At 41.6% G+C, this 24,156-nt stretch overlaps 1 protein-coding gene across 5 annotated transcripts in view; it reads left to right on the forward strand.

Annotated features, from left to right (window-relative positions):
* Nucleotides 1–24,156, forward strand: part of LOC118360195 (phosphatase and actin regulator 3-like) — a 58,307-nt gene that overhangs the window by 6,716 nt on the left and 27,435 nt on the right. Inside the window, exon 1 of one of the 5 annotated variants that reach the window (XM_052482551.1) lies at nt 738–928. The exons of 1 other annotated variant lie outside the window; for it this stretch is intronic. In XM_052482551.1, the coding sequence (XP_052338511.1) occupies nt 856–928 (73 nt within the window). In that variant the 5' untranslated portion in view covers nt 738–855. Of the gene's footprint in view, nt 1–737; nt 929–3,069; nt 3,090–6,894; nt 7,204–24,156 lie in introns of those variants that run through there. 3 more of the 5 variants (XM_052482552.1, XM_035739437.2, XM_035739436.2) reach the window with 3 other exon arrangements.

Below are 24,156 nucleotides of genomic sequence, written 5' to 3' on the forward strand. Positions count from 1 at the left end.
ATTTGTTTGTTTAGGATTGCTGGCAATGTAAATAGTTTGTATGTATGATTGTTTGCATGTGACTATTCCTCTTTGGTTTGTTGATATTTGTTAATAAAAACGTTTAAAAAGACACTATTTGGTACAAATATACCGCCGTACAGGAAAAATGATTATTTTTGCCGATACAAATGTGGGGTAGGGAGTACTCAGTAGGGTCTGTAGATTCTATATACAGGGCATTCGGGAAACATTCAGACCTATTCAGTTTTTGTTACTTTATAGCCTTATTCCAAAATGGATTACAGAGTTTTTTTCCCCTAACCAATCTACACACACAATACCCCGTATTGACAAAGAAAAAACATGTTTGTAGAAATTTTTGCAAATGTATTAAAAATGAAAATATAACATTTACAGTTGAAGTTTACATACAGCTTAGCTAAATACTGTACATTTAAACTCAGTTTTTCACAATTCCTGACATTTAATCCTACTAAAAATTCCCTGTTTTAGGTCAGTTAGGATCACCACTTTATTTTAAGAACGTGAAATGTCAGAATAATAAGAGAGTGTGTTACGATCAACTAGGAGTGGTGGGTGGAATCAGGCGCAGAGAGCAGGGTTCAGTCTTTCTTTCAATTTATTCCCCAGCGCAACAAAACAGTCACGCCAACACACAGGGCGTATATAAGGACAAAATAGTCCGGAGAATAAATATACGAATAACTCACACCATCAAACACAGAGTAACACAAACAAGCCCGCACAAATACCCAGCGGGCCTAGTGCCCTTAAATACCCTACAAACAAACCCTAATACAAAACAGGTGTACCCAATTACCCAATAACCCAAAACAAACGGAAAGGGAATCGATGGTAGCTAATAGGCCGGCGACGACGACCGCCGAGCACTGCCCGAACAGGAAGAGGCACCATCTTCGGCAAGGTTCGTGACAGAGTGGTTTATTTCAGCTTTTATTTCTTTCATCACATTCCCAGTGGGTCAGAAGTTTACATACACTCAATTAGTATTTCTTAGCATTGCCTTTAAACATTTGACCCAAGTTTCAAATGTTTTGGGTAGCCTTCCACAAGCTTCCCACAATAAGTTGGGTGAATTTTGGCCCATTCCTCCTGACAGAGCTAGTGCAGGTTTGTAGGCCTTCTTGCTCGCACATGCCTTTTTCAGTTCTGCCCACAAATGTTCTATAGGATTGAGGTCAGGGCTTTGTGATGGACACTCCAATACCTTGACTTTGTTGTCCTTAAGCCATGTTGCCACAACTTTGGATGTATGCTTGTGGTTATTGTACATTTGGAAGACCCATTTGCGACCAAGATGTTGCTTAAATATATCCACATATTTTCCCCCCTCATGATGCCATCTATTTTGTGAATTGCACCAGTCCCTCCTGCAGCAAAGCACCCCCACAACATGATGCTGCCACCCCCGTGCTTCACAGTTGGGATGGTGTTCATCGACTTGCATTGGAGGTGTACCTGATGGTCATTATGGCTAAACAGTTCTATTTTTGTTTCATCAGACCAGAGGATATTTATCCAAAAAGTATGATCTTTGTTCCCATGCAAAACGTAGTCTGGCTTTTTTTATGGCGGTTTTGGACCAGTGGCTACTTCCTTGCTGAGCGGCCTTTCAGGTTATGTCGATATAGGACTTGTTTTACTGTCGATATAGATACTTTTGTACCTGTTTCCTCCAGCATCTTCACAAGGTCCTTTGCTGTTGTTCTGGGATTGATTTGCACATTTCACACCAAAGTGCTTTCATCTCTAGGAGACAGAACTTGTTTCCTTCCTGAGCGGTATGACGGCTGCGCGGTCCAATGGTGTTTATACTTGCATACTATTGTTTGTACTTGCATACTATTGTTTGTGGCACCTTCAGGCGTTTGGAAATTGCTCCCAAGGATGAACCAGACTTGTGGAGGTCTACAATGTTTTTCCTGAGGTCTTGGCTGATTTCTTTAGATTTTCCTATGGTGTCAAGCAAAGAGGCACTGAGTTTGAAGGTAAGCCTTGAAATACATCCACAGGTACACCTCCAATTGACTCAAATGATGTCAATTAGCTTATCAGAAGCTTCTAAAGCCATGACATCACTTTCTAGAATTTCCCAAGCTGTTTAAAGGTCCAGTCAACTTTGTGTATGTGAACTTCTGACCCACTGGAATTGTGATGCAGTGAATTATATCTGTCTGTAAACAATTGTTGTAAAAATTACTTGTGTCATGCACAAAGTAGATGTCCTAACCAACTTGCCAAAATTATACTTGGTGAACAAGAAATTTGTGGAGTGGTTGAAAAACAAGTTTTAATGACTCCAACCTAAGTGTATGTAAACTTCTGACTTCAACTGCACATAAGTATTCAGGCCCTTTACCTCAATACTTTGTTGAAGCAGATTTGGCAGCGATTACAGTCTAGAAGTCTTGGGTATGGCGCTAGAATAGTTTTCTCTTTTGGTCAACGGATTAGTTTATGTTTTTGCTTTGTTACGCTGGTGTTTCAGCATTGGACATTCCATGTACTCTTCCACTAACCCTACCACCCCTCCCCTAATTAGAGTAAACTAATGAACAACAACACTAAGGATTCTACTTCCATCTCATACATACTATGTACATTTTACGGACACAGCTATTGAAAAACAGATTTTCTTTTGTTTGTTTTTACTCCTATCCTTCTGCTACCCTCAACCCCTCCCATCTATTTCTGAAGACCATCCAGTTTGATTTATTTTTGCCATATATTTTTAACTGTGCTGTTTCACAAGTTCTGAACCTATATATATTTTATGGACACAGTATATTTGACATTAGTTACCTTGTTATTAGTCCCACCCTGCATTTTGGCTGAGCGGCCAGCTCTAGGAAGAGTCTTGGTGGTTCCAAACGTATTACATATAAGAATGATCGAGGCCACTGTGTTCTTGGCTCCTTCAATGCTACAGAAATGTTTTGGTTCCCTTCCCCAGATCTGTGCCTCGACACAATCCTGTCTCGGAGCACTTCGGACAATTCCTTCGACCTCATGGCTTGGTTTTTGCTCTGACATGCATTGTCAACTGTGGGACCTTATATAGACAGGTGTGTGCCTTTCCACATGTCCAAACAAATTAATTCACCACAGGTGGACTCCAATCAAGTTGTAGACACATTTCAAGGATGATCAATGGAAACAGGATGAACCTGAGCTCAATTTCGAGTCTCACAGCAAAGGGTCTGAATATTTATGGAAATAAGGTATTTCTGTTTTATTTTTAGTACATTTGCAAAAATGTCTTAACCTGTTTTTGCTTTGTTGTTATAGGGTATTGTGTGTAGACTGGTGAGGGGGGAAACGTATGTAATACATTTTAAAATAAGGCTGTAACGTAACAAAATGTGGAAAAAGGGAAGGAGTCTGAATACTTTTCGAATGCACTGTATGGTGTTATTCCATGGTGGACTGAGGTCTGCAGTACGTGCCCGGCAACACTTTCTATTCCACCCACTCCATTGGTCCCAATACAATACAAATAGGCCCATACATTCCATATTGGCTTATAGAGAGAGAACTAATCTAGGTGCCAAAGTAAAATGTATGTATGTGCTACCTCTCATCCCTGATTCTCTGCTGGGCGTGCAGTAGCAAGTGACCCTATATTTAGTGTGGTCTCAGTCAAATGATCCATAGCCTACACTAGGCAATAGGCCTAGGCTATATGAAGTGCATGCTCGGAGAAGCACAGGGAAAAGGTATATTTCTAAGAAAATGTACTTCCTTCCCAAGTTTTGCGCTGCTGGAATTATGTAAATAAAACTGGCTATACTTCATTACACACTGGATGGATATCCCAATCCTAAACCCTGACCTGCCCTGCTCTTGCTGATGTCAACCTTTTCGTGCTGTTAAGAATCACAAAAAAAATGTGGGATGTTGGATTACCATGCTATTTCAATGGCAATACATTCCGTTTATGCAGAAAAAAATGTGATTTCCAATTTTAGGAGGAAGTTGCCAAAACGTTTTGTCACTCAACGTAGTGTTAAAAATCTTAGGAGTACAGTATGTGGGACTAGAATAGAGGTTACATTCAGTCTTGTTAATCCGATGGAGGAACAGGTTGAGTTGACCATCTCTTTGATCCCGTCACCCATATGTAATGAAATAGGAGATGAGGGTGACAGCACAAGCTAAGTCAGTGCAACACAATCAAAGACAAACTAATTGATACAAAAACACCAATCAAACAGAGTGGAGAGGAGAAATGGATTTAGTCTTAAAGAGAACTGTGACACATGTATACATTCTATTGCTAGTGAGATTCACACAGTTGCACTGTATTTTCTCCGAACTGATATATGAAAAATGCAACTGATATTGATATAGATTTTCCATATGAAACAAAATGGTACATCGCTAATTTAATGAATGAGAGATTGAAACGAATGAATCTATCATAAAGTGTGTTAGACCATCAATTTCAACTGACACATTTAAGAAAATTGGTGACTGTAGTGAATGTACCTATAGCCCGGTTGATATTCATTACATTTACATTTGAAATAAATACGATTTTCGTTTAGACTAAAAAGTTTGCCTCGTGTGTTTGATTTTGAGTGTTGATAGTTTAGTGTGTATATAAGCATTGACTACTACGTGGATCGCACCGGTTAATTTGGAGGTGGTATCTACAGACCGTATTGAGTTTTTTGTCTGGGTATGATATTTGTGCCTCTGTAACTTTCTCACTCATCATTATTAACAATTCATTCAGGACAATCCGTAATCATGGTAGCATCCCCATGAATGTAGACGTGTTTAGAAACATATTTTATTCTTATTTACAATTAAAGTAACTTCAAAATGACACAATATATAATTTACCATTTGTTTATATTGGACACAAATCATCTGAAACACAACCAAAACAAATAGCAAATGCATCCAACAAGTTTGTAGAGTAACAAGCTTGATGTAATCATTGCGTGCTAGGAATATGGGGCCAATATGGGACCAAATACTAAACTTTAGACTACTTTAATACACATATAATTGAATTTGTCCTAATCATTTTGGTCCCCTAAAATGGTGGGACTTATGTACAAAACGTGCTGTAATTTCTAAATGGTTCCCCAAATATGGATGAAAATACCCTGACAGTCTGCATATTAACCTCATAGTGATTGTATCATTTCAAATCCAACGTGCTGGAATACTGAGTCAAAACAACACAAAATGTGCCACTGCCCCAATACTTTTGGAGCTCACTGTATATATATTCTACAGATCCTAGTGAGAAATCCTCTACATAGCTGTCTCTCTATAAACCAATATGTAATACAGTGATTTGAATTGTGGCCAGCAACACTCTGTATTATTCCGTGCCCCATGAAATGACACCATACAGTCATTCTCCAGACCATACTCTCTACTCTCAGTAAGACAATATGTTAATTTAGATTTTCCCCATATGTAGTTTTAATTTTGTATCATTATTTTAACATCATGCACTATTATTGATTTCGTATCATACGCATAGCGTTTTACCGCAGTCTTTTATTTTGAAGCAAAATCAGAAAACCGGAAGTCTTAATGTTGCTGCAGTAACGCTAATACGGAAGACAGTACAGTATGTTCTAATACCAGACAGGCAGAGAAAGAGTGGCCCAACTAGGCGGAAAATCTGTCGCCCTCCAACAGGTGGCGTATTTTCGTAAACCAATCACAGTCATCTGATGAGAGTCAAGAGTTTCGAATTTGGTCAACAACAAAAAAAACGAATGACTTATTTGCTGCGTGAGGTTTATTTGACTGAATAAAAGTTTCGTAATGCTTACGTTGTTAAGAGTGTACTGATATAAGTAGGACACGTGACATCCCGGCAAGAAAAAAACACTTTATATTGGAGTTGTCTCTAGATGGCTATGCATATTCATGCATGAGGCTAGCGGTGTAGTGTCTCTCTCTCGCCATTCATTGAATACAGGCGGACGTCAACCAACCTTCACCGACTATTCAGAAATGTTTACAACAATGAGATGTATCCACCAATCCAAAGAAAGGATAGGCGGGAGCTAGACAGCCCCCCGTGTCACTTTGTGGACAACGACTCCAATTTGTTAGGGCGGAGACACGTGTATCTTGTCAGTATATCCAAAATCTCTGCAACGGCAACTACTTCCTCATCGGCGCATCATAGCAGGGTTGACCAATAGGATGAAAGTACTTCCAATGGACAATCATCAAGGCACAAAATATGCGCATAAAGTCTAAAATGGCTTTGCTTGTTACCTTACATTTTTAAGTATTATTAATTGTTTGACCAATTGAACCTAACATATTTACATTTGGAATATAATATAATAATGTATGTGTTTTTCATAGCCTATACAGTCGTTGAGCAGGAGGCTTAGGCTACATTGTCGTTTCTCAAGGTATTAAAGCCAATGTTAGACATTTCTGTCTGTTACGCTCTCTACTATATCAATCGGCCTCCTGATCTCCCTTCAGCCAATACCACGAGGCCTATGCAGCTGTTGTCTCTGAATCCCTTCAATGCCATTCATAAATGCATTACATTGAAATATTGGGATACATTGCAGTATTTTTTAAAAACAATTCAAAACTAATAACGTTAGTCCTGAGATTTATTCAATGAACCAATTTCACCACGTGTTGATGTTCTGCTCTATACAACCTCATCACCATCCATATAGACCAAACCAGCATCATAAATCAGTAGGCTACATTAATACATTCAGATTGTGTAAGTAGGCGGCCTGGCCTAAATTTGTGTCGCCGGCTACAATGTTGCGAGGAACAATCAGGCCGTAGTGACATATAGACCGGCACATCCGTATCACCCCTCCCACGCCCACACGAGCGCGCACAGACACACACGCGCGCTTCAACCGTTCTTATTATACTTCAGTGGCTCCAACATACTAGGAATTTCTGCTCAGCACCCATGGCTCCCCATTAGATGCTCAAAGCGGCTGTTGTCAGAACGAATTATATCTGCACTACTGCTGCTTACTTCTGACCTTGCCTGCCTCTGGTAGGGTTTTGAATATTTGATTCAGTATTCATGTGCTCTATCCCCAATGGCTACATCCGATGGAAATGGAATAGATGGCTGTCTTCTGCATAGAGGCAGATCTCAAAGTGACCCAAACCTACTCACAGAGTCCGGCATCGATCTAGTGCACAGCACAGGTAAGATACATGTTTTTTTTTTTGTCTGGATATTCAAACGTTATAGACTAATGTATTGGCGTTTTATTATTTTCATCGTTTTGGCGATAGGCTACAGTAGTCTCCTAAAGCCATCCCCAATTGCTAAATGGGATTTGAGGACCATATCAGAACAATAAGTACTCCACGCTTCCATTTGACAGAAAACACAATAAAAAAGATTCGCAGACAATTGGTAGGCAAATATCATGACGCGTTTGCCCTTTTCCTCCAGTTCTATTTCAATGAATGGATGCTCTCCCAAAATAAGCTGTTTGTTCGTGAAATGCTATGTGGTTTTGCAGTAAATGTGAAGATTATAAATTAACTTGAGCGTATAATGCGAAGCCTATTGTACACAAACCCGTAATATTTCAGACATCATTGCATCAATTTAAATACATTTAGTTATAGGCCTAATAAGATTGGACGCAAAGATGACATAGGCTACAGTGAAGAAAGCTCATTGTGTGGTCCATCATTTTAGGCGAAATGTCTAGACACATTTTTGCGTCGCTAGGTTATATTAGGATTCAATGTTACATTGAGCGCACTGACACTGACATTGAGCAGACATATTTATAATGATTATTTGAGCAATTTCGTTCTGCATAAGCCTCGGTTTCGGTGGTAGCATATATTGGACCTTCATTCAATGGACCCTTGCCTATCCCGACTCGGCCACTGCGCTTGGCAGCATCAATTGGATCCCATGTTGAGGTTGAGCTGATCAAACAGTCCTATGATCAATGACCCAGCGTTCCACGTGATGTATAGGATCAAAGACTTCGACGTCAGTGCTGCCCGACATATAGAAGAATTCCCTATGGTGTGGACCATGCAGGTGTGCACAGAGCACCTAGAGCAATCATAGGCTGTTCCCCTTTAAGTTAACCATCCTCTCAGCCTACCTCTCAGCTGTTCTCACTTATATGGGTGATCTTACCCTTCATAAATAAACAGGCCCTCCCTGCCTAGAAGCATGTTATTTACCAACCAAGCATTTTTATTCTCAAGTGCTTTTGGGCATAGTCTGCAAGCTTAATGGCATTTTGTTATAATATATATATTTTTTAAACAGTTTAATAAAGTATTTTATTGGACAGCTATTAAGTGTTGGTGCCAGGCTGTATCTGTTTAGGAAGACAGTATGTTTATGGCATATTCATGGCTAAATTGAGCAGGTTCTTGACCTTTTACTGTTCCCTCTTCCTTTCTAACACACACACACACACACACACACACACACACACACACACACACACACACACACACACACACACACACACACACACACACACACACACATACAAGTTAACAGGTAGCCTAGTGGTTAGAGCGTTGGGACAGTAACTGAAAGGTTGCTAGATCAAATCCCCGAGCTGACAAGGTACAAATCTGTCGTTCTGCCCCCGAACAAGGCAGTTAACCCACTGTTCCTAGGCCGTCATTGTAAATAAGAATTTGTTCTTAACTGACTTGCTGAGTTGAATAAAGGTTAAAAAAAAGACCGCTACAGTGCCTTCAGAAAGTATTCATACTCCTTGACTAATTCCAAATTTAGTTGTTTTACAGCCTGAATTCAAAATGGGTTAAAGTGATTATTTTCCCCATCCATCTACACACAATATCCCATAATGACAAAGTGAAAACATGTTATTTGAAATGTTTGCAAAAAATTCATTACAGAAATATCTCATTTACATAAGTATTCACACCCCTGAGTCAATACTTTGTAGATGCGCCTTTGGCAGTGATTACAGCTGTGAGTCTTTCTGGGTAAGTCTCTAATAGCTTTTCACACCTGGATTGTGCAACATTTGCCCCATTTTTTTCACAATTCTTCAAGCTCTGTCAAATTAGATGTTGATCATTGCTAGATAACCATTTTCAGGTCTTGCCATAGATTTCTAAGTAGATTTAAGTCAAAAACTGTAACTCGAACACTCATAACATTGGTAAGCAACTCCAGTGTAGATTTGGCCCTTGTGTTTTAGGTTATTGTCCTGAAGCATTGAAGCAGTGGCTATGATAACTGTGTCTTATACTTGAATGTGCCTACACATGTAGCCTGCACCCATTCACAGGGCACTGCTAATGGACTATAGCGTAAATACAGTTCTGTGGCATTCAAGAGAGCAATAGCAGTGTCTGGTGACCCAAAGTACACATTGTCCGTCCTCAGTGTATCATCACTGTGTGAGCGTCGCGGCTCACAGTCTTTGCCAAAGGATTACTAAGCCTTTTACACAGTGGCCTTTGCAGCTGCTGAGAGAGAGAGAGAGAGAGAGAGAGAGAGAGAGAGAGAGAGAGAGAGAGAGAGAGAGAGAGAGAGAGAGAGAGAGAGAGAGAGAGAGAGAGAGAGAGAGAGAGAGAGAGAGAGAGAGAGAGAGAGAGAGAGAGAGAATATTAGTTGTAGAACGTTCAAGGCCATTTTACCCTCCATCCTTGCCGGGGCAATGCACTGTACCACTAAGTTTGTATTATTTCAAGGGCTGATTTGTATTTAAAGTACTATGGGTTATATGAAATATTAGTCTGAGGTGTTGTTGCCAGGACAGGATGTTACTTTGGGGGGGTTTGCACCCCGCTTAAAGACCTTTAGGGAAAACACTGCAGGGTCTTATATTCCAGTTGGAATGTGTATGTAACACTAGCCATTGTTGTGAACAAACCTATGTTTGACACGGTAATGCAGGGCTCTACACTAACTTTTTCAGTTAGTGGCACCAGCAAATGATTTGCTCGCACCAATTTTTTAAATAATTTATAATGACCTGGCCTGTGTCCCATAATATAACCGTATTCCATACAGAACAAGGCTAATATTGACTAGCCATATTTGAAATAAGCAACATTGGATGTTGCTAAGTCCTCAACAATGCTTAAACCACATCTGGGGACAATTCTTGGGGTCTGGGAAAAATCGGAGAAATGTCAATTTTTTTTCTGTAGTTGGCCTTTAACTCAGGTAAGCACCAGTGTAAGTTGTGTTTGGCTAGCAGTGTCGCGCAGTTGTGACGGGAGTTTTCAAAACAAATGACCACTGGTGCAATGACCATTGATGCAAATTATCATGATTCTGCCAGGTAGGCATAGGCTACGTTGTAGTTCCCTTTTATTTGCCTTTCCATCTACCGGCAGATGTTTAGCCTCTCATTCACTTGGCTAATGGCTACACACACTGCACAACACAGGGTTCGACATTCAGGTAAATTTGTCAGCAGTCCGGGCCAGTGTCAACGGAAAGCTATTGGCCCGAATTTTAAAAAAATACTGACAATAGCAGATGATTTTATCTTTCATTTGCGGGTTGAGCAAGTAGCATATACAGGGTTCGTACAGACATTGGCAAGTCAAATTCAAGGACTTTCAAGGACTTTTTCAAGCGCATGTATAGTCTTTCCCCATCATGATATTTTAAACTGTTGTGACTCATTTTATTTTGTGTACATGCTCAATTAGCCAAGCGTTCTTTATTATGAAGAACAGCATTTTGATTGCTGATGTAAAAGGTTTGAGTTACGCTCAAGCATCATAACCCCCCCCCCTTCACTCTGAATGTAGACAAGTGAAGTTTATCAGAAGCCTTGACAATATGCAAGACTTCAGAATAGTACAGTTAGATAAACATCTACAAACTATCTACTGTGGACTATCCAAATAAAATGATACCATAAAACTATTTACACAAACACATGCACACATGCACGCACACACACCACCACACTCACACCATATGGTTGGAATGTGGTATGAACACGAGTTGAATGAACCAATAATTTGACATGCTACCCTCTCATTTGACATGTCTGTGAAAGAGACTTCCTACAACTTAATAATAATATGAATTAAAGTTACTTTAAAACATGCATTGCGATCAGATTGAAGCATGACTTTTATTAATTATAAAGTCTCACGTTTTGAGCTTTGTGTTCATTCTTGTCATATACAGTGCATTCGGAAAGTATTCAGACCCTTTTGACTTTTTCCATATTTTGTTTACGTAACAGCCTTATTCTAAAGTTGATTAAATAACATTTTTCCTCAACAATAATGACAAAGCAAAAACAGGTTTTTAGAAATGTTCGCAAATTTATTTAAAAAAAAAAAAAAACACAAATACCTTATTTACAAAAGTATTCAGACCGTTTGCTATGAGACTAGAAATTGACCTCAGGTGCATCCTGTTTCCGTTGATCATCCTTGAGATGTTTCTACAACTTGATTGGAGTCCACCTGTGGTAAATTCAATTGATTGGACATGATTTGGAATGGCACACATCTGTCTATATAAGGTCCCACAGTTGACAGTTAGGGCTGTTGCGGTGACCGTATTACTGCCACACCGGCGGTCACGAGTCATGAAGGCAGTCAGATTCCATGCTAACTGCCTGGTTCTCAGCACTCCATTGTCCCTCTAATCACTCTGACATAAATGCAAATGTATTTGAGAAACTAAAACACTTCATGAGAGCCCATGATCTCATGTTGCGCATCATTTCTATAGGCTATGCAATTGCGGGAGAAAACAGAGTGATGGCCTCCACAAAAAAAAGAAATGGATCCCATCACTTGTGAATGACATTTTATCACTTGTGAATGATGCCCAGCATACGAAATTGATAATAGTGTTTTCCCACTAATGGAACATTGGCGCTTATAGCCTACGCCATGTGTGCATTGTTGCGCTTATAATGTGAAGAAACAGCCTGATAGTTATTAACATTTTAAGCTAAACGTTCTGATCTGTTGCGTCAGCCACATTTTTTATGCTAGTGGTTGTATTAATTTAAGATCTATTGCCTCCCACAACTGCCCCAGACTATGTTTGGAATATTTATTTATCACACAGAATAGAATAGGTTGACTTTTCTACTATGGGGGATAGTAGATTGACATAGGCTACTGCTTTTGCTATTCGTTAGGCCTACTCATCTTGTTGGCTGACGAAAAGTATATGTGGACAGTTCTTCCAATGTCTTTATAATGGATATGCACCTCGGAATTGGATAAGGACACATGCAGTTGTGTCCACAATGTGTCTTTCTTCACTTGTAGCCTGTAAGAAAGACCCGATCACGTCATGGAGAGCCATGTGAGTGAGAGGTGCTTAGGAGTACGCAACACTCAGGGAGAAAGGCACAATGCAGCCACTGGCCACAAAAGGCATGGATTTTTTTTGTGCATTACAGCCACAAAGGGGATGCCACTGTGAAATTTGAGTCATTATCAAGTGATTGTCAAATTGTGAATGAGAGATTAATGAAGTGTGTACAGCCTGCGCAAAAAAACAAAGCAGGGCTCATGCCTTTCAAGCAACTTTAAAAAAAATAATCTTTAGAGTCGCATCATACAATATATTACGTCAAAATACACAACCCAATTGTGTTTAGAAAACCTAAAGTTACAATAATGACTCTAAATGAAGCATATAGGAGTACCTATTTCTTTGTTAACCCCTCAACACAGAATAGCCGCCCGCATGTACTCTCAAATCGTTTGGAGGAAATGCTTATATTTAATTCAGCTTTGTTCAACTGTATACTTCATACTATAAAATAATATAAAATAATGGCACGCAATTCTAAGCAAATCTTGTCTGATAAATTAGCTAGTATAGCCCACAGCCATTTGGCATAGCCAGATCAGAACCTAACATAAGGACAACTCAGTGTATTTATACATACACAGTGACTTCAGGAAGTATTCATACCCCTTGGCTTATTAAAAAAAAAATGTGTGGCAGCAATAAATTCAAAATGGATTAAATATATTTTCTTTCTCAACCATCTACACACAATACCCCAAAATGACAAAGTGAAAACATGTTTAGACATTTTTCCAAATGTATTGCAAATGAAATACAGAACTATCTCATTTATCCTAAGTATTCACACCCCTGAGTCAATACTTTGTAGAAGCACTTTTGTTGGCGATTACAGCTTTGAGACATCATGGGTATGTCTGTATTAGCTTTGAGTCATCATGGGTATGTCTGTATTAGGTTTGCACATCTGGATTTCTGGGGATTTTCTCCCATTATTCTTTGTAGATTTTCTCAAGCTCTGTTATGTTAGATGGGGAACAGCAATCTTCAAGTCATTCCACAGATTTTCAATGGGATTCAAGTCTGGGCTTTGGCTGGGTGTAACTGGTGTGCTGAGAGTCGGGAAGCAAGTTCAGGGAGGGAGTGTTTTAATAAATAAAATAAACAATGAACATGAAACACAAATGCACCGAGATGAAAACAGAGTCAATAACACCTGAGGAAAGAACCAAGGGGAGTGACAGATATAGGGAAGATAATGATGGAGGTGATGGAGTCCAGGTGATTGTCATGAGGCGCAGGTGCGCGAGACAATGGTGACAGGTGTGCGGGATAATCAGCAGCCTCAAGGACTTTCACATTCTTGTTCTGAAGCCATTCCAGCATTGCTTTGGCTGTATGCTTGGGGTCATTGTCCTGTTGGAACGTAAATCTTCCCCCCCAGGCTAAGGTTGTTTGCACTCTGAAGCAGGTTCTCATCAAGGATTTCCCTGTATTTGTCTCCATTCATTGTTCCCTCTATCTTTACCAGTCTCCCAGTTCCTGCCTGGTTTTCTCCAGATATATACTTTGCATCCAGATCAAAGAGTTACATTTTTTGCATCATTAGACAACATAATATTTTTCCTTATGATCTTAAAGTCTTTCACTTGCCTTTTTGCAAAGTTCAGATGTGCTGTCATGTGCTTTTTTTTCCAGGAGTGGCTTCTGTCTGGCCGCTCTCCCAAAAATCCCAGATTGGTGAAGTGCTGTAGAGACTGTTGTACTTCTGGCAGGTTCTTCCATCTCAGTCAAGGAACTCTGTTGTTCTGTCAGAGTGGTCATTGGGTTCTTGGACACCTCCCTGACTAAGGTCCTTCTTGCGCAGTTGCTCAGTTTGGTTGGACGGCCAGCTCTAGGCAGAGTCTGTGTAGTTCTATATTTTTACCATTTCCCAATGATGGAGACCACTGCTCTTGGAAACTTTCAACACTGTAGAAATGGTTTTATACCCCCTTCCCCAGATATATGCCTCATTACAATTCTACAGACAGTTCCTTGAACTTAATGGTATAGTTTCTGCTCTGACATACTCTGTCAACTGTAGGACCTTATATAGACAGGTGTGTTTCTTTATAAATCATGTCCAAACAATTGAATTGGCCACAGGTGGACTCCAATCAGAAAGGCTGATTAAAGGAAATTGGGTGCACCTGAGCTCAATTTGGTGTGTCATAATAAATGGCTGTGAATACTTATGTAAATTGAATATTTCCGCATTTAATTTTCAATAAATGTGCAACGTTTTCGAAAACATGTTTTCACTTTGTCATTATGGGGTATTATGTGTAGATGGGTGAGAAAACAGTTATGGTTTGAATTCAGGCTGTAAAACAACAACATGTGGAATAAGTCAAGGGTTAAGAATACTTTCTGAAGTCACTGTATTTTACACAGTATTAGTGATAGGCCTACCACTGTTTTCTGTCAGTATCATTCATACCATCTCACCTCACATGCAACTAGTTCATTTCAGGCTTGATCGAAGGCCTACTTGGGTTTCTGTGTTTGTTCTTGCTCGAGCTGTGAGTCTGTATTTACTATTTTACATGTTTTACTATTTATATCTGATCTGTAAACCACATTTAAACAAATATTCACACCTCAAGTTTCCAGCCCCTCAGTTTAATTTTCTCTCTGACCACCTCCCCACATCTACATGTTTCACTCATTCATTCTCTCTCTCTATTTCTGGCTGTCTATCTCACCTGCTCCTTCAGTATGTCACAGTAACCCTGGTCTTGAAGCCTACCTCTGCACCTAGATCTGCTGGGCGTCCCACACTCTCGCTGCATGCAATGTCAGGGTAATTAACGAGTCAGAAGCAGGATCAACTTGGACTCGGGAAGACATAACATAGTACATGTAAATCTGTGACACGCCAAATAGTATGATGGGCTACGTTTTGTATGGTACTATGTATTCATTTGTGGATGTCCAGCATCCATTCCATATGATATGTTACAAATTCCAATTTGTCGTGGCTAACCTTAACTAGGTGGCTAATGTTAGCTAGGCTAGGGGTTAGGAGTTAAAGTTAGGGTTAAGGGGTTAAGGTTAGGGGAAGTGTTAGCTAACATTCTAAGTAGTTGTGAAATAACTCAAAAGTAGTAAGTCGTTGCTAATGAGCTAAAATTCTACATTTGTCCATAATGACATTTGAACACGCAACCTTTGGGTTGCTAGCCATTCACGTCATACACCTACCCATCCACCCTACTTTAGTTTTTGTCGAAGTAACCTTCTGTCAGATGTATTATTATTTTATTTTACCCCTTTTTCTCCCCAATTGGTAGTTACAGTCTTGTCTCATCACTGCAACTCCCGTACAGTTGGGAGAGGCGAAGATCGAGAGCCGTGCTTCCTCCGAAACACAACCCAACCAAACCGCACTGCTTTTTGACACAGTGCCCACTTAACTTGGAATCCAGCACCAATGTGGTGGAGGAAACACCGTGCACCTGGTGACCGTGTCAGTGTGCACTGCGCAGGAGTGGCTAGTGCGCGATGGGACAAGGACATCCCTGCTGGCCAAACCCTCCCCTAACCCGGACGACGCTGGACCAATTGTGCGCCGCCCCATGGGTCTCCCGGTCGCGGCCGGCTGCGACAGAGCCTGGACTCAAACCCAGAATCTCTAGTGGCACAGCTAGCACTGCGATGCAGTGCCTTAGACCACTGCGCCACTCGGGAGGCCTTACCTTCTGTCTGATGTAACCATAGCGAATGTAACATATCATACTAATCTGAGTGTCCCGGATTTACGTTTACTATGTTATATCATGAGACCAAGCTGGCAGGATATGAGTCATCACTTTGTTAAAATGATCACGGCCACCACAGGGTGGGAGGGAGGCCCTTCTCCGAGCTTCTCTTCCCACCTCATTTAGATACTGTATAACGATTGTTGGGTCATCAATAATGGACTTTGGGTGAACTAGCCCTTTAAACCCATTTCTATTATGGAACTAGAGCTGTAATTCACAACGCTGTCAGCTCACGACTCATTCATCTCAGCCTGCCAAGATTGGGATGCCAGTTAAGGCCACCTGTTTGTTGCGGCAGGAGCTCTGTTCATTTTCCTCTTGAGCCACTCATGTTCTCCATAGAGGACAACAGAAGCACTTTTAGCTTGATAATTATCACAGAGGAACTCCTAAGAAATACCAATATTGTTTATTTATCCAAGTAATCCCATGCAGGTTCAAAAACGGTTATTGAGAGATGTGGGCCACGACTTGTACACTTGATCCATGAACATGCATTTCATCAGTTGGTTGTAAATGTAGCTGCTACTTTCAAAGTGAGTGAATGTGTCTCTTCAGCTCTACACTTGGTAAATTCTCTTCGATTATAATCACAGCCGTATATATTCCCCCCCAAGCAGACACATCGATGGCTCTGAACGAACTTTATTTGACTCTTTGCAAACTGGAATCCATTTATCCGGAGGCTGTATTCATTGTAGCTGGGGATTTTAACAAGGCTAATCTGAAAACAAGACTCCCTAAATTTTATCAGCATATTGATCGCGCAACCAGGGGTGGAAAAACCTTGGATCATTGTTACTCTAACTTCCGCGACGCATATAAGGCCTTGCCCCGCTCTCCTTTCGGAAAAGCTGACCACGACTCCATTTTGTTGATCCCTGCCTACAGACAGAAACTAAAACAAGAAGCTCCCACGCTGAGGTCTGTCCAACGCTGGTCCGACCAAGGTGATTCCACACTCCAAGACTGCTTCCATCACGTGGACTGGGATATGTTTCGTATTGCGTCAGATAACAACATTGACGAATACGCTGATTCGGTGAGCGAGTTCATTAGAACGTGCGTTGAAGATGTTGTTCCCATAGCAACGATTAAAACATTCCCTAACCAGAAACTGTGGATTGATGGCAGCATTCGCGTGAAACTGAAAGCGCGAACCACTGCTTTTAATCAGGGCAAGGTGACTGGTAACATGACCGAATACAAACAGTGCAGCTACTCCCTCCGCAAGGCTATCAAACAAGCTAAGCGTCAGTATAGAGACAAAGTAGAATCTCAATTCAACGGCTCAGACACAAGAGGTATGTGGCAGGGTCTACAGTCAATCACGAACTACAAGAAGAAAACCAGCCCAGTCACGGACCAGGATGTCTTGCTCCCAGGCAGACTAAATAACTTTTTTGCCCGCTTTGAGGACAATACAGTGCCACTGACACGGCCTGCAATGAAAACATGTGGACTCTCCTTCACTGCAGCCGAGGTGAGTAAGACATTTAAACGTGTTAACCCTCGCAAGGCTGCAGGCCCAGACGGCATCCCCAGCCGCGCCCTCAGAGCATGCGCAGACCAGCTGGCCAGTGTGTTTACGGACATATTCAATCAATCCCTATACCAGTCTGCTGTTCCCACATGCTTCAAGAGGGCCACCATTGTTCCTGTTCCCAAGAAAGCTAAGGTAACTGAGCTAAACGACTACCGCCCCGTAGCACTCACTTCCGTCATCATGAAATGCTTTGAGAGACTAGTCAAGGACCATATCACCTCCACCCTACCTGACACCCTAGACCCACTCCAATTTGCTTACCACCCAAATAGGTCCACAGACAATGCAATCTCAACCACACTGCACACTGCCCTAACCCATCTGGACAAGAGGAATACCTATGTGAGAATGCTGTTCATCGACTACAGCTCGGCATTCAACACCATAGTACCCTCCAAGCTCGTCATCAAGCTCGAGACCCTGGGTCTTGACCCCGCCCTGTGCAACTGGGTACTGGACTTCCTGACGGGCCGCCCCCAGGTGGTGAGGGTAGGCAGCAACATCTCCACCCCGCTGATCCTCAACACTGGGGCCCCACAAGGGTGCGTTCTGAGCCCTCTCCTGTACTCCCTGTTCACCCACGACTGCGTGGCCACGCACGCCTCCAACTCAATCATGAAGTTTGCGGACAACACAACAGTGGTAGGCTTGATTACCAACAACGACGAGACGGCCTACAGGGAGGAGGTGAGGGCCCTCGGAGTGTGGTGTCAGGAAAATAACCTCACACTCAACGTCAACAAAACTAAGGAGATGATTGTGGACTTCAGGAAACAGCAGAGGGAACACCCCCCTTTCCACATCGATGGAACAGTAGTGGAGAGGGTTGTAAATTTTAAGTTCCTCGGCATACACATCACATCGTGAAGAAGGCGCAGCAGTGCTTCTTCAACCTCAGGAGGCTGGAAATGATGTAAAATATATCACTAGCCACTTTAAACAATGCTACCTAATATAATGTTACATACCCTACATTATTCATCTCATATGCATACGTATATACTGTACTCTATACCATCTACTGCATCCTTATGTAATACATGTATCACTAGCCACTTTAACTATGCCACTTTGTTTACATACTCATCTCATATGTATATACTGTACTCGATACCATCTACTGTATCTTGCCTATGCTGCTCTGTACCATCACTCATTCATATATCTTTATGTACATATTCTTTATCCCCTTACACTGTGTATAAGACAGTAGTTTTGGAATTGTTAGTTAGATTACTTGTTGGTTATTACTGCATTGTCGGAACTATAAGCACAAGCATTTCGCTACACTCGCATTAACATCTGCTAACCATGTGTATGTGACAAATACAATTTGATTTGATTTGAAATGAGAGTGAGTGCACTGGAGCATCTGTACCACCCAGCATCAGTCACACAAGTATTGCCACTACTGTTATACTGTCCCCACTGACACCAACTCGCTATGTTCTTACCATTCAACCTGTACTGTGGCATCACTCCATGTGGTACTGCAATATTGTAAATACAAGAACTGCAAGTGAAGTGAATGGGACAAACTGTTAGTGTATGCCTTGTCGAGCACTGCTCACTGTGGGGTCGCTGTATTTCCCCACGAATGAAAATGGAACACAGCAGCGACAAGCCTCATGGTTATACTTATTCCCTGAGGTAGTCAATGTGTGAACTGTGTGTGTGTGGTGTGTATGTGCGTGCGTGCATGTGTCTATACGCATACATGTACTTACGAGCATGTGTGTGTGTTGATGTGTTGGAGAACGGGCACGCCTGCCTGAGCTTGTGCAACACCGAAAAATCACAGATGGAATCAGACTGAGTGGGAAAGCAGTCAGCAGTCAGCCCTTTGAGACCGTGGTGGAACTAGGACCCAAGCAAAGCAGAGGCCTCAGTGTTAAGGGAGAAAATAATGGAGCTAAAGACAGGAATTTAGGAGGCCAAGCTACACTAGAGTAGAGCAATAAGAGGAACGCTCTAGTTTTGGCCCTTGTACAACAGAGGACGAGACAGCCTCTGCCTGTGTGAAAAGCCAGAGAGGTACTATGGTATTGCCCTCCTGGGCCTGCTATCTGGCCAACATTACAGGGATAGACTGTGTGAATCTGCTGTAAATACACTTGTTGTAAAAGTTACCTGAGCTCTTTTGGATAGTTTCTGTAATCATCAACATCAATCAACAACTTCTCACCTTTTTTGAGGCTCCATACCAATACCATGCTCTGGTATCCTTCTAATGTGTTTTCCCTTGTATCCTTTCGTTAGTCATTTTCCAATCAGAAACAAAAACCTTGGTTTGGTGAAAGCCATATGGTGCAATTAAATCCCACTATCCAGCTGGGTAGGAGGTTGCTTTCAACTATCCAGTCCTTTCTAATCAAGGGGAGCAAGGAACAGAATCATTGTAGACTAAGGGGCCCCACTCACCCTTTGTTTTGGCTGGTATTACAACCAATCCTAACTCCCACTTTAGTCAAATGTTCACTTATAGTATCCCATTGAAATTGATGTGTTACTTAGTGAAAATTTGTGGAAGTTAGGATTCTCCACACCATCTATAGTCTGGGTTTCCCACTCTGGCGATGTGGCCGATTCTGTCAGAGATAGATGATCAAGGGAGAGGGAATTCCCAGTCCCTTACTCAAATAAACACTGCCTGGGCTGGGAACACAAGGGAATAGAAAGAAGGAGAGAAGGAGGGGGGAGGGGTGGACTGAAAAAGAACAATGAGCCCAAGGCGGACAAGGTAGAAGAGCTAGTCTTCCCAGCCACTCAATGGGTGCCATCATCGAATCATTACCGAGTGAGAGTAGAGGAAGCCCTTTCAGAGTAACTGTTAGCTTGATAAGCACTTACAGTAGAGCAGTATTGAACACAACAATCCTCACAGGCCCTCTCTAGAGATGGTAAATTAAATACATAGCTGTATTAGATGACAGTGATAGAAGGGATTTGGTTGTAAGGGAAATTAATTGATCTATTCATTGTCTCGCCGGACTGTTTTGAGTGTGTGGTAGGATGCATGGCATTTGTGTATGTCTGTGAGAGAGAGAAGAGAGAGAGATGTATAACACTATTGTATGGATGGTGGGCATTCTGTATGTTTACATGGCACCATTGGGGATTTCAGCACCATGGAGAGCAAAACACTCGCATTGCAGTGGAACTCCTAGGCCTGTATTCACAAACCTTATGAGAGAGAGAGGTATCAATTACAGTGTTACCTGGGTTACCTCTCTATATGCACACACACAATGGATCATAGCTACTTATTCTTACTGGTTTATTTTCCCGACACACCCAGGTCATGCCTCTGTCCTCTTATGGAAGATATGACACATCTCTCTCTCTCACCCCCCAACCCTAATTGTGACCATAAACCTAACCCCTAAGCCTAAAATAGCCCTTCTCCTTATGGGGACCGGCAAAATGGCCCCACTTGTCAGAATCGTCCTTGTTTTTACTATCCTTGTGAGGACATCTGGTCCCCACAAGGATAGTAAAACCAAATCACACACACACACAATTGCCTTTGACACAGTAATGTGCACTTGCTGTCTGTGAAAGCTAACGCTGTACTACTGTCTGCTGTATTCAGTATCCAACTGAATTTGCCATGTGTTTGTGTATTTGTTGAGTCGGCGCATTGGGATCCAGCATCAGATTTTTTTTTTTTTTTACACATTATTATTCAGGATACATCATTCCCAGACATACTGTAGCCCATAACAAGGTTATTGTACTTGCGATAGTAGTCTGACTTAGTTTATCAATATAATGGTCAACTTATTTCTGAATCTATTCCTTATTCGTGGATATACATGACTGTAAAACCAGTATGAATCAGAGTAAAACCATTCCATGTAGGTATCAGTAAATGTAAATGGTAGTGATTTTCCGTGTTCTGTGCGCCTCTCTTTGTCTTTCCTGCCTCACCACACTGAGGCTGTAGTGTAGACTTCCAGTAGTGTGTTGCCTGCAGGGGGCCCAATGGAAGAGAGCCATTCACACTCATACACACTCACTGGTATGTGAACACCACACACACCACACACACCTACACACATGCACATGCACTGCGCACACAGACAAATAGGTTTCAAGGGTCTACACAGAGAATTTTGCAGACTCCTAACGCATGCACATACACTCTCACACTTATGCACACACGTATGCACGCACACACACACACTCATGTTTTATATAAATCTTTCAGGCATTGCCCTAAATCAGCGGAATAACTGCAATATACATGCACACACCTACCTGATCCTGCTAGTCTCTACAACTATCAAGTAGACAGAAACCACCACCATTCACAAGAGAAAAGGGGGCCCCAAAATACCTGAAACGACTTTTTCCTGCAATCTAGAACCAAAGATCTGTATATGTTTCTGCATAGTTATCTAAGCATACCTCTTCACCTGTTCAATTGTAATTTTAACTAATAATGATGCACATTTATTCTTTAGAACTTTTATGCCTTAAGAGTTTAGTACAACTGCCACACTGGTATATAGTATCATAACCCAAGAATTAAAGCAAGTTTAGTATTCTCTAAAGTTTAGCAACCTTTCCAGCAGGCATGCCAGCTAAGATAGTCAGACGAGATACTTTAACTTCATTCATAGCCTGAAATGGCTTGGTAGCTAGTTATGAGATAGGTTCCAAATCTAGCTAGATAAAGCCAACTTTATAAAATTGCTAGATGGCTAGTATTACATGAATCATTACATTATATTATAATTTATTCATAAAGTAGGAATCAATAGGCTACATAGATTGATCAAATTCATTTTAAAACGTACCTCCTGCGACTCCTGCCCATCACCGGCAGCTAAAATAAAATCCAAAACTGTGTGTGTGTGTCACTCTACATTCTCTCTCCCCTCCACTGACGATACTGTTTGCACTCACTAGAGTAGCTAACATTCTGTCTAGCATATCTTTGCTCCTTGGTGCACCTTGCAAGGAAACACTTACTAGGAAGAATAAGAGAGGGTGGTACCCTTTGCCTGGTCCAGTTAGTGTGCCCCCTCTTGCAAATTACCGAAGGAAAAACATGGGCTTAAAACGCTTCAAATGTTTAGTAGTTCATTTAACATCTGACAAATAAAAAAAAACAGGGGGAAAAACAAGAGGAAGATGCCTGTCTAGTTTTTGTGATATTTCGTGATATCCAATTGGTAGTTACAGTCTTGTCCCATCGCTGCAATTCCCGTAGCGAAGGTTGAGAGCCATGCGTCCTCCGAAACACGACTCTGCCAAGCCACACTGCTTCGTGACACACTACTCTCTTAACCCGGAAGCCAGCCGCACCAATGTGTCGGAGGAAACACAGTACGCATGTCGATGTGTCAGTGTGCATGTGCTCTGCCCGCCACAGGAGTCACTAGAGCGTGATGGGACAAGGACATCCCGGCCAGCCAAACCCTCCCCTAACTCGGATGACGCTGGGCCAATTGTTTGTCGCCTCATGGGTCTCCCGGTCTCGGGCCGGCTGCGACACAGCCCTGGATCGAACCTGGATCTGTAGTGCCTCAAGCACTGCACCACTCAGGAGGCCGTCTCTGTCTACTCTGATAACTGTTGGAAACCAAAGACCTGTAGGTGCTCTTTTTCTGGCTAAAATGACACATGTCTATTCTCAGTGCCTGAGCCTATTATGTGGGTGACAGGAGTTGGGCGAGACAGACTTTTAGCAGGACTGGCTACAGTACATCCCACTGGGGTTATCTGTTGGCTATGGCTTTCAGGGAGATGCTGGATCCCTAGGGTGATTTTGTGTGTGTGTGTGTGTGTGTGTGTGTGTGTGTGTGTGTACATGCGTGTGTGTGTGTACATGCGTGTGTGTGTGTGTACATGCGTGTGTGTGTACATGCGTGTGTGTGTACATGCGTGTTTGTGTACATGCGTGTTTGTGTATGAGCATGTGCCGTGTTTGTGTATACGTGTGCGTGTGTGTGTGTGTGTGTGTGTGTGTGTGTGTGTAGTGTACTTGCGTGTGTCAAAATCAAAACCAACTTAGCTCTTAACCTAAGCAGCATACAAACTAAGGTACTAACCAAAGGGCCAAAACAGGCCTCTTTGAAAAGTTAAACAAGACTTGATCCTAAGTGTTTTGTAGTGAGGCTGCATGCAGTCTATTTGAGTACTCCCCCACCTGTCCCCAATCTTAACTGAAACATATGGTAGCAAACAAGGCCCTCGGGCACTTCCTATTGGCTGCTCTCCTTGCTGACATTGCTTCTCTCCTTTAAAGCCAGTAGCCAACACATTTGACAATACCACACATAGACTGGTTTCTCAGACTCAGACAGTTTCTCAGACAGTAAATCTACTTTGTATTTGTATTTATTATGGATCCCCATTAGCAGCTGCCAAGGCAGCAGCTACTCTTCCTGGGGTTCAAACACATTAAGGCACTTGCATTACATATAAAACAAAAGATACAATAGTACATCATATACCATTATTACACCACTACATATCTACAATACAAAATGTACAATACCAAAATAAAGCAATATCACAATGTA

This window comes from Oncorhynchus keta, chromosome 27, assembly GCF_023373465.1.
Source record: "Oncorhynchus keta strain PuntledgeMale-10-30-2019 chromosome 27, Oket_V2, whole genome shotgun sequence".
Lineage (NCBI taxonomy): Eukaryota > Metazoa > Chordata > Actinopteri > Salmoniformes > Salmonidae > Oncorhynchus > Oncorhynchus keta.